General features: G+C 40.1%; 1 protein-coding gene across 2 annotated transcripts; it reads right to left on the reverse strand.

The window, feature by feature from the left end:
* Window positions 1–4,239: 4,239 nt before the first annotated feature.
* On the reverse strand, window positions 4,240–9,893 carry eif3m (eukaryotic translation initiation factor 3, subunit M). Of its 2 annotated transcripts, XM_070925394.1 has the most exons (11): window positions 9,788–9,893; window positions 8,984–9,116; window positions 8,513–8,651; window positions 8,097–8,220; window positions 7,811–7,905; window positions 7,543–7,626; window positions 7,357–7,456; window positions 6,611–6,692; window positions 5,612–5,755; window positions 5,131–5,191; window positions 4,240–4,480 (listed from the first exon to the last, which is right to left on the reverse strand). In XM_070925394.1, the coding sequence occupies exons 1-11, from the start codon at window positions 9,827–9,829 to the stop codon at window positions 4,357–4,359; spliced, it is 1,128 nt and encodes a 375-aa protein (XP_070781495.1). In that variant the 5' UTR covers window positions 9,830–9,893; the 3' UTR covers window positions 4,240–4,356. The 2 variants fall into 2 exon arrangements, with proteins under 2 accessions (XP_070781495.1, XP_070781579.1); XM_070925478.1 differs by lacking the exons at window positions 8,097–8,220; window positions 8,513–8,651; window positions 8,984–9,116 and having other exon boundaries at window positions 9,788–9,880.
* Between the last annotated feature and the right edge of the window lie 1,694 nt (window positions 9,894–11,587).

An 11,587-nucleotide genomic window follows, 5' to 3' on the forward strand; every position in this document is an offset into this window, starting at 1 on the left:
AACAACGCGCCCAGCTTCTTCAAACTACTATATATACACACCTTTCTTTAAGCAACCGGCACCAGATAGCTATAGTCTACATTACCTAGGACGAAAAGTGACACATAATGATCAGCAGAGTCCAACACCAACAAAATGTAACTATCCAAAGGAGCGGTCGTGTCCCAACCCCGACACTGTCAGGAAACTTTCAGCGACAGTCACAAACAAACAACAACAATAACAACACTGACTGTGTTTAGCAACTTCCTTTGAAAAAGTTTAACGCGGCTCATACTTTAAAGGCGAAATACAGTAAAGTATAACTGTGGTAGTCCTTGAAAAAGCCAAGACGTTTCCGGTAGGTTTACAAAGGTTTTGTTTACTCCCAACAGATGTGGCCTCAGCTCTTCCTGAACTACCTGCGCAGACTCAACCAATCGATCACGTTTACCTGGATAACAGGATGAGCTCTGTGAATGAAAGTGGACACTAGATGGCAGCTGAAACCGCGAAAATGAAAGTGCTGTCAGCGAGTGTTCATGTCGGATTACACATTCATCATCTGACTCCTGACTCTGAGTCAGATACCACAACTGTAGCCTTCCAACGTCAAATCATTTTCAGCCCTTTACTCTTCATCATACTTAAGCAGCACTCAACCACTTGCTGGAGATTTTTATATTTTCAATCACATTGTTGCAATTAAAGACATTTGCACTGAAAAAGAGCAGCAACTAAATATCTAAAATGTAAATTCCTTTATCCCAAAAGGACAAAACAAATAGTCTTACAACATTTTTTATGAATACTTGTTACCACTGAAGGCTTTTTAACACATTATCTCTCAAAAAATATATCTATATGTATTGTATGAGTTTAATGCTATAGTGTTACATTGTACAAAAGAACAAAAACATATTAATGCTAACTTTAAAAGGGGCTATCATGCAATAGATGTAGTAGGGCCTTAACTCTATTTGATATAGGTGACATACATTTTTTTTCCATTTTAGATACTGACATCATGGTTTCATCATGTGTGTTTTATGTTTTGAGCTTTACTGGGATTTAAAGGCCCATCTTACTTTAATGAGCCTTTAAAGCAGTGATTCTCAAACTCTTTCTGTCAGCCTCTACAATGTTGAATCTTCATGTCTAATGGGTTGGGCGCAAATTACTGTTGTAACACGATGCTATCTTTTGGGATCTTTGCGTCAGCACTCTTTTAAAAGCACTAAACCTCCTCTCTCAAGATCCCTCAGTAGCTCAGGAGCTGGTGACTACACTCCATATGTGCAGGCCTTGTATGGGAAAAGGTTTTGTAATGGGCTCCGGGGTCATTTTGACAGAAAACTGTGGCATCTGGCATAAAATACACTTAATCGGACAAAAAATGGTGACTATAGCAACTTTAGAGACACTACAAACAGCAAAACATGCAGCAACACAGTGAAGATAAAGTTTCCCATTCTGCCTGGTGAACCATCCTCCGTAATAGTGTTTATGTTTCACACTCTCCATGTAAATACACATATCTGTCTCTGAGCCTCTGGGCCTCTTGGCCAGTGTTTATGTAAAACAGAGATAGGATGCAATTGAACATTATCTGGCTGACTACTGGATCGTGCTAATTGAAGGGTAGTGAAAGCCCCTCTCTTGTACTTGGCTACGTCTCTGGATACTGTCAGAGTCTTAGATTTACCCAGAAGAATGTTGTTATGAAGAAAAGGGGAAATTCTCTAGACTTTATCTAGAAGGTAATGTCAGATGATATTGCCACCTTACCCCACATACTGCCATATCAATGTTATAATGACTAATAGTGTCTCGCTACTTGGAAATGCATGCGGTTCTACATCAGCTCACACACAGTGGTGTTTGTGCTCACACATAGTGGACTGCGACAAGTGGTGGAAGTATATATTAAAGTAGCCACAGTGTAAAACTGTTGGAAGTAAAAGTCCTGCATTAAAAAATATATATACGCAAAAGTACCAAAAGTTAAAGTATTCATTATGCAGAATGGGCCTGTTTCAGAATAAGGTTATATTATATTATTGGATCATATTTATTGATGCATTAATGTGTACATCCTTTAATGTTACAGCTGGTAAAGGTGGAGCTAATTTCAACTGCTTTACATACTTCTGGGTAGTTTCATCTATAGTAATAGATCCTAATTTATTAGTTGATGTATATTTGGTATTAATAACCTACATCTGCAAAGTAACAAGTAACTACAGTTGTCAGATAAATGTAGTGGAGCAAAAAGTACAATACTTCCCTCTGAAATGTAATGGAGTAGAAGCATAAAGTAGCATAAGATGGAAATACTCAAGTGAAGTACATGTACCTCAAAAAGTACAGTACTTGAGTAAATTCACTTAGTCACACAATGTAAAATTTCTCTATACAAGTAAAAGTCTTGAATTCAGAATCCTACTTCAGTAAAAGTACAAAAGTTCCATCAGCAAAATGCACTCAAAGTATCAAAAGTAAAAGTGCTCGTTGTGGAGAAATAATGGCTTGACTGACATATTATTGTTATGTATTGCAATGAGATTGATTGTTAATACTGATGAATTGATGTGTGAGCAGCATTTTACTGCTATTACTCAATTGCTGGTTGAGGTGGAGCCAAGTTTTTTTTACGGTTGATTTAGGTAGTTTAGTCCAGTGGTTCCCAACTAAGTACAGTACTGTAGTAAACTTACTTACTTACTTTCCACATCTGTTGATGACTTGAGCTGCGAGTGCAAATGGGGCCAGTTAAGCAGATCAGCCTCCAAATGGAATATAAACTCATTTGCTCTTCATCACTGAACAATGCAGAACTACCTCTATCTGGCTGTGATAAGAAGGGGTCCTGACATTTGCACCAGATAAACCAACCACAGTATTTACATCTGGGACATCTCACATGACGGACCATCCACATAACAGTTACTTAAAGCCAGTTAGACAAATTAGAGACAAGAAGAGAGAGCCATCACTGTCCAGGACGAGTAAAGCAGAAGCAACTGCTTACAGAGGAAAGGAGCATAACGCTGAGAGATGGAAACCAAGATGTAAGGCTTTGCAAACATTCTGTTAAGCCTCGGTCACATTAGTTTCTATCTGCTCCACCTTGCCGGTGGTTGCGATGAGGTTATGCTCCTGAGAATGTGTTTTGTGATTTACACCCACTGATAAGAGGTGAAGATGCTGCTCCCTGTGGACAACTGGACAGAAGTGAGCAGTGAGCCTCTGCAGACCACTATGATAGCAAAAAGAACACGCTGCAGCAATAAATGAATACCTCTACTGCCCATTTAATCTGACTAAAAATATTTCAGTGGCAGGGCTGAAACGATCAGATTATGACTTTACTGGTACAGAATGAGGAGCGGCACACCACTTAAAAGTAAACAGGCTGAGCTGCGGCTTTATTAGTCAAAGAAAGAGCAGCGTGTATTGCGGGTGGGGGTGGGGATTCAAACAGTGCAATGTCAGTAGTCTGCACTTTGTCAGTTTGTGCTGATTTCATCACAGCCCCAGAGGGAGAGAACTCCAACAGACCCCTTTTACACCTAATGCCTGGGCCATATATCATTGGAGTTCACATCCTAATGCTGTGGGCCGCTGCCTGAGAACAGATTTTTTTTGTGTGGGATAAATGGCACTTTACTTTCCATCAATGGGCAAAGGCAAGGTGAACTAAAAACTGGAATTCAGAGGTCCTTGTTTTTCCACTTTGACAGTGAGTCAAGCTGACTACAGCTGAATGGTATCTAATAACCTGATGGACAGTTTCAAATTTGTAGTGGCCATGAATCAGCCTATGTCACAAGCTTTTAAGTGTTGATGCTACAGTAATACAGCTCTGACCTCAGCAGACAGGGTCATCTGGAGTTCACATTACTATTGTCACCTCTCATGTGTTCCCAGACAAGTGACCCTCTCACTGCAGGCCATTTCTCACCCTGAGTCACAGCTCATCTAATACGGGCACACTGTCCTTTAACTAAAAGCAGATGTTGAGAGCCGCTACAGGACAAGCCCCCATTAGAGTCACTGTATGGCTTTCTGAAAAGATGATAAGCCAAATAGTGGGGTACTTGTCTGAAAAGACTGATTACATGTGTTCTTTATATTTTAAATAGCACAGTAAAACCTTTGGCTGTTTCCTGAAATCTGAGTTCCTTGCGTGTGGTTATGACATTACTTAACAATCAACTCTCATCTGTAATTATTTAACAAGAAAGAAGCAGTCACAGGTGATCTCCACTGTTCTTTTATTGGAGGAATATAAAAACTGATCATTTCAGTCTGGAGATTTGGAAAGCAGAGAAGAATCGAGGGTCAGGCAGTCTAGACAGTTAGGTTAAGGTGGAATTAAGCAGAAGGTGACAGGGCTTGCAGACTGGTCTTGACAGTTGCTAGGTTAGCCTTCCAGGAGTTGAGGCTGTCGTACAGCTGCTGCCACTGCTGCTTGCCAAAGGTGCGGTGTGTGCTGTGGCTGATTAAGTGGAAACAGAAAAGCAAGAATGTTAAATTGACACACACAAAAAAGAAATGCAGGCCAAGGTCATATTTCTCTGCAAATCAGAACCTTGCATCCTTGACTAGAGACACCGGAGTGATTTGACCAGATTCAGGAATACAAACTAATTCACATACTAATGTATTAGTCAATCATTGCAGCCGAGCACTGGCCTATCATAAACAATTGCAGGAACAATGAAAAAGATAAAACAGATGGTTTCAGGGAAGACAGAAAAAGGATCTTGGTTAAGTTTCACTTTTAGCTTTCACTTTGGAATACCAGTGAGCCAACCAGAATTACAACAAAAAAAAAGTCCCAACTTTCAAAACATTTGATGCATCAGTCACAGGCACTGCAGAATAATATAGTAAGTAGTTTGTATTAAGGGGAAATGGGTCAAAGATAATGATATGCTTATGCATTATTCAGTGCACTCTTTCAAACACTGCAGTGGTGGTGGCACCGTCAGTATTAGGAATGCTTTTAGATGATCCAGGTAAACTACACCAGGTCTGGATTGCTACCAAGCCTACAGTTGCTATCACTGCCCCTCTATTACAGATCTTTACTTAGTCAAACTTTAGCACAATTAAGACATGTATGAGTTTGATGAAAGTACTTACCTCACAACAACTTTTCGCTGTGTCTGGTCGATTTTGCAGTACACCATCTTGGTACGAACAGCTAGAAGGAAAAAGCAGACAGGAAGGGAATAAAAAAGAGACAGCAAAAGCTCTGACAGAAAGCAATAAAAACACCACTGACACAAGAATGCTTCATGAGTAAATGCACTTGGAAAATGAAATTGGAGAGGAAGCTAATCCCAGTCACAAAACACTAAAAGTGCTATTCTTGGTTCTATGCCATTTTTTCACTGTAGTTCATAAAATCCTACTCTGGTCCATTGATCACCATTCTATGCTTTTTTTTTAATGAGGAAGACAAGTAATGTTTTGGTACAAGAAGGCAAGTCAGGGCTGTGTGTATGTCAGTGACCACTGTTTAATCACTGCCTTTTTTCCCCCATTAGTCGCTTGTGAGAGACTAACAGCATACTTAACAAGGGCAGACAGCTAAGATTCATTTGAGATGAAGTGACCATACCATCAATGACAAAAGCCTCAACGTCATCAGCTCCAATCTGCAGCTCCTGTTGCATGGTGTCAAAGGAGATCTCCTTGAATTCCACCGCCATGCCCATGAATGTCAGCAGACGCATCTTGGCCATGTTTTGCTCGTGAGACAGGCCTGCAGAGCAACACGCAGGGATCATTAAGCACAAAACAGTCACAGACGATTACTCTCGACTCTGGGAGTTTCCCCTCCGATAATTGTTTCTACATTTAGGAGCAAGCAGTCAGGGAATCTAGTCATTAACACAAACACCACTCCACATTGTCTGTTTTGAGAGTCCATCCTACACATGCTTGTAATTACAGCTAAGCCTTTAGTAGTGACAAACAGACACACTGCTGACACACACACATTCCTGTGCTGTGTCAACAGAGCACAGTGCATTGGTTCAATATTTATAATAGTTTTTAAAAAACATCACTATAAAATACTGAAACTGCTGATCATAACATGCATTGATTTCTTTTAGGAAAAGGTGCTTCAGATGGTTTTTAAATGTGCTTTTGCACAAAAGGTATTTATACAGAATAACTTAAATAACTAGGAACCAAAATTATATTCGAATCCAAAGATTATTTTCCCTCTTAGACATTTTGCCACTTTTCTGAGTACCACTCACTGTCACAGCAACAGCAGTATGTTTGAGCTGTATACATTATAATAAGGCTGTTCTTACAGAGGGAAAAGTACTAAAAAAAATACTCTACTCTCCCCAATACTCTAAACTACTTTAAACATTGTACTCCCTTCATATGCTGGCTGATGGCAGCATTATATATAAAAATAGGTTTCTTACAAAGCATTTTAAATTATAATACATTTAGAATATGTCAATACTGATTTCTAAATGTTCTACATGTACATTTTTCTAATTTATCAACCAGTGTGCTGCACTTGTAAACATGGTCAGTGTGTGTGTTTGTGTGGAATTGATGCAACTAATATTTGTCAAAAGTTATGGCCACTTACCAAGAGAATCAATGAAGTCTTTGTTACTCTGGTAAAACTTTACATATGCTGCTAGTTTTGCGCTCACGAAGATGGTTAATAGCTGGAAAGAGAGTCAGAAGAAGGAGAAATACCATAAGACTCAAGAAACAGTCAGCTCATCTTTGTATTCACACAGGCTGAAAGCTGTTATGATAATCATGTACAAGTTAAGGTTATGAGACAGACAAATGGAATGCACATCACAATGGCTCCAATGCAGACATTTTGTCCATGAAGAACATTGGGCTAAATTATTAATACCTTCAGAAATGACAGTCTTTTGACCCATGAAAACTCTTTAAAGAAACATAATAGAGTGTGCACACACCCTCTTAAAAATATTGTCTCAACCCGTTCAGCTGGTAACGTACAAACATTCCTGCTGCTCACCATTTAACCCTTTTAACTGGTCAACAATTAAACATTGGGTTGTGCTTGCCTTGGCTGTCACTGACAATACGTATCAAAAATGCATCCAAGGCCCATGTAAAGTCAAGAGGCTTTCACATCAGTGCGCATAATAATTCTGATCACATGACCTAAGTGAACATTTGTTTTTAAAAACAATGTGTTTCAATGTGCAAGTCAAAAATAACTAATTGTGGTCAATAAATCGATGGTACTATAGTTATTAGAGTAGATTTTTCTGGCAAGAATCTGACAAGTATTAATGTCTTTTATATATATTCAGCACCACAAAGCATTGCACATCCTTCAGCACTCACGTCATGGATGAGCTCTCCCTCCAGGAAGCGAACAGGTTTCAGGGTGAGCAGGTGGTCAATCAGGAAGGTGTTGGGATCTTTGAGAGCACGGACGATACATCTAAAGATAAGGGACACAGAGGGATGTATGCAAGTATAAGGGATGTATGTTATATCAAGGCTTAATGACAAATGAACAATGTTTACCTGTGGGCATCGACGCGTGCTTGTGAAGCATTGTCTTCTGTATAACTTCCCAGCAGCTCAACCATCACTTTTGCTGCAGCCTCGCTGTGAAATGAGTAAATAAATTGTTGAAAACTCTCTTGTAGGAAAACACACAATCTCTCAGTCTGTGAGGTATGTATATGCACAAAATGAACCTATATTATTTTTCGATGCAGGAGTTTATGAATCTTAAATTCTGTGTGTATTCATAGTTCATAATAAAACATCTGAGCCTATATGTTGTTACCTTTTTTTGCAGTCAACCAATGCTTCATACACCAGCCTCAAGAGTGTGTGCTTCTTCTCTGTGGTCAGGTTCCAGTCGATAATCCACTTGCGAACCTGATCAGCAGCACAAACAAGTACCATAAATCAAATGCAGAGAAAATCAATGCAGCCTGTGGAGATTTGAAAAATATGATAGACAACTATTGTTTTTGCTGTCTCTGTAGGTCATGGCAAAGAAATGCACAATGCCTGACTGGCAGTGTTTCTGGTCAGTTATTCCAGTTAATTACAGTGATTAGATGTACCTGATCAAGGTCAGTGGGGATGAAGGCGATGGCATTACAAGTTGCAGCCACCTTGATGAGACTACAGAAGACAGTGTATCTCACTGGAGTGTTCTCATCCATGCCATGGAACAGGTTACTCAGCCTGTAACATCAAAACATGAAAGTGGTAGTTAAGTGTTTGAATAGTTCATGTTCATGAAACGTTTCTCGACACATGCTGTTTGTTTTGAAAGGATGATGGCTGCTTTCCTGTCCGTCGTAACAGAATCCTGATGTTAAGCTCACAGGAACAGCAGTCTCAACCTTGTCTAACATCAAAACAATGGCCTACTTAGTTTCCGTGCATGAGGAATGTATACTTGGTCAGAGTATCATTAACAACAGAGAGGCAATGCTGTGAATAGATTTAATGGAAAAAAGTAAAAAGGACTCACAGTTGCATCCTGAGGGAGGGTCTCTCTCCTTCACGGAACTTCACCAGTTTCTCACAAAGACTTTCAATGAGAGCCTCCTGCTTCTCTGTCTCCAGGATCAACAGCAGAGACACGATGCTGTTCATCACACTCTCTACATCTGCAGAGATAGAGAGAGGGCCATGAGTAATGAGACATTTTTATCCACACACGAGTAGTAGTAGTAGTCAGAGTCAGTTGCGTTCAACATGAATAGGTTTTCTTCATGGCATATTTAACAGGGCACAGCAGGTATAACTAATGACATCCATAACAGCTGCATTGGATTTAATACAACTGGGCCATAATAAATGTTATTAATCACACCTGTGCTTTTCCTGATAACACACGTCAAAACATCTACTCCTGAAAAAGGTCTATTGCCTGTTATTGTCCGATTTATAAATAACTGACTGAGGGTAAGCAGCAGGGGTGTTCTTCATCATCACCTACCTTTATCATCGTCCTTGAGGCATACATCACATGCCTCGATGATCTGAGCCAGGTCTACATGAAGTCCACCTTCAGAGTTCTCCTCTGATATATCAGCTCCTTTGGACTTGATGTAGGCCCTCAGCTCTGAGGCCTGTAACGTCAAACGGTACCATCATTAGTATTACATTATCAGCACAAAGAGCTCCAAGCTACATCTATGCAACAGTGTGTAGATATTGTAAAAAAAAAAAAAAAAAAAGAAAAAGAAATGGAGATATCGAAGCGTAGCATAATGTGCTTTTACTTATATACACTGTCATGTCTTTCGGTTTTGAATCACCAGACTATTTGCTGCAGTCAGTTAGTTAAAAATGAAGGTAACAAACGCTTGTTTTGTTTTCACCAAGTTAAGTGATCAGTTATAGTTGTCTACCAAGCAGGATGCTCTGAGCTGCTTGTCATTTTTCTTTTTTACGTCTTTGTTTATTTATGTCTGGTTAAGCAGCTAGCATTATTAGCTATCTTAACGTTACAACTTTTAAAGACATTTGGAGCCGTAAATTCATTGACCTGAAAACGGCTAAGAGCAACTATTCACCGCTAATTCACATACAAGCCAGCTAAACAGTATGTTTAACGATATAATTACTCATAACATGCTTCCACATATGTCACATAATCAGCATGTAGGTTAGCTAACAATCAGCACGTACGTTTAGCATCTTAGCTAGCTAGCAAGTTATGTGGTTGGATAGTTTCCACTTACTGACTCATCGGCAGGCGGAACAATGTTAGATTAGTTTTTAAAGACGTGAGTCGTACCTGGTCTTCTTCCGTAATGTCGATAAACGCCGGGACGCTCATTTTTGGTGATTTTGTGAGCCTAGATGGTGAAATCCACGCTCCCACCACTGCTGAGACCTGAGCGGAAAAGAAAAGGCAACAATGCCGGTGAAGGTCTTGCTGTTCCGGGTCAAACTATTAAAGCTACAGTAACCTAGAAACTGAGGTGGAAGGATGTCTCATGACTGATTGTCGCTCTCCCTACGTTGTTACTTTTAAAAACTATGTGTACATTTAAAAATATGTACCACTATTATGCACACGATTTATTGGACTTTAGTTAATATCTTTCCAAATCAACTGGAAAAATCCCTGTCAGTGCTGCATAGCTTCAGTTTGAGCAACCCCGTCCATCAGAGGTCAGGCAACCTCCTAAATTTTATTAGTCACCCAGACTTTCACCTCCATATCCCAATCTTTCATTCTCTCTTATCCAGATAGCAATCTCCTCTCTGGGAGATTAACCCTGGATGTCTTGGATGAGAGTTACAGAGGTGAACCTGATCCCCAGGAGAGGTTATCTGATTGAGCTGCAGTCCATCTGTGTGGACCACCATGGCAGGCCTGACCCAGAGCTTTCCAACCCGGAAACAGTGTCAGAGGGCAGCACTCTTCCACCATACACCCGCTGACCTACTGGCGCACTTGCTGGGCCTCTGTACCAAGTAGGATCCTGCGTATTGTTAGCATGGCAGGTCACTTGATTGAGGTGAGTGAGGTGAAGAGGGTTCACCCTGAGACTATGTAGTCAGGTTACATTAACATTTGAGGTGTTGCGCAGGTTGTGTCCCAGCGTGAAGACATTGTGGAGTGTTTTCCATTTAGAAGCTGCACTGCTGCTCACAGTTCATGTCACAAAAATATGTGTGTTATAGGGGATTCATAGACTATGGAGACACATCATGCCATGTCATAATTCTTCGAATGTATGCTTCACACATATTTCTCCTAGCAGTTACTGTTAGGGAACTGAACTCTGTTGTGTTCAGCACGATAGATACCTTAAAATAGTGTGCTGAGAGGAAATGGCTGACGGAGCGTTTCACCATAGTGCTGGTATGATGCGTCATTCTGTTGGGAAGGCAAGTGCCTGGTACCAAATCCCACCCTCACTCTCTCCCTGCCCTCGTATGCTGTCATGGCAAAGAATTTATAGCTGCTTCTCCACAAGTGTGCTTGTGTAACTCTGGGGCTTTCATTATCTGATTAACAGCTGGTGTCAAGTGCCTGGTGTATTTCAAGTCCAGAATTAGAGTTTTGGAGGCTTTGAAGCTCCAGGTGCATGTGAGACATTGTTTTTGTCTTCTTTAAGAGGTCTTTAAAATGCCACGGTGTGTTATGATGCTTAATAGCCTTTATGATATCCACGAGAGAAGGTCCTGAAAATAGCTTGGATATTGGACTACAGTAAACCTTTTAACTCCAAGGAGACTGTACCTGGTACATGTATTAAACCAGGATTTAGTCTGTTTTATATCATTCTAAATCTAACCTGGCAATGTAGTCTTCTCAAGATCTTTACATAATCTAGCAGCAGACATCGCCCATTTTTTTAGTAACTTGCACTGCTGTCTGATAGGGTGTTTTATGTTGGTGTGTGTGTGAAGAATTCAGTGGAATAGTATTGGTCCTTCTGCTTTTGTCAGACAGTCTGCTTCATGAAATCACAAATTCCCCAGAGGTTGTGAAATCATGACAGATATTGCCAAAGATTATTCACCATCATCTTACCTTTGCAGGAAAACTTAATGTTCTATGTTAAATCCCAATTTTGCTATT

This window comes from Enoplosus armatus, chromosome 1 (genome assembly GCF_043641665.1).
Source record: "Enoplosus armatus isolate fEnoArm2 chromosome 1, fEnoArm2.hap1, whole genome shotgun sequence".
Lineage (NCBI taxonomy): Eukaryota > Metazoa > Chordata > Actinopteri > Centrarchiformes > Enoplosidae > Enoplosus > Enoplosus armatus.

Bases quoted from the DNA above. Each gene is read 5' to 3' on its own strand.
- eif3m (XM_070925394.1), bottom strand. From the start codon at position 9,829: ATGAGCGTCCCGGCGTTTATCGACATTACGGAAGAAGACCAG. The intron at 7,906-8,096 runs GTACATCTAATC...GCTGCTGATCAG, and splicing joins TCCCCACTGACCTTGATCAG to GTTCGCAAGTGGATTATCGA. The intron at 5,192-5,611 runs GTATGGTCACTT...TTTTCCTTCTAG, and splicing joins TGAGGCTTTTGTCATTGATG to CTGTTCGTACCAAGATGGTG.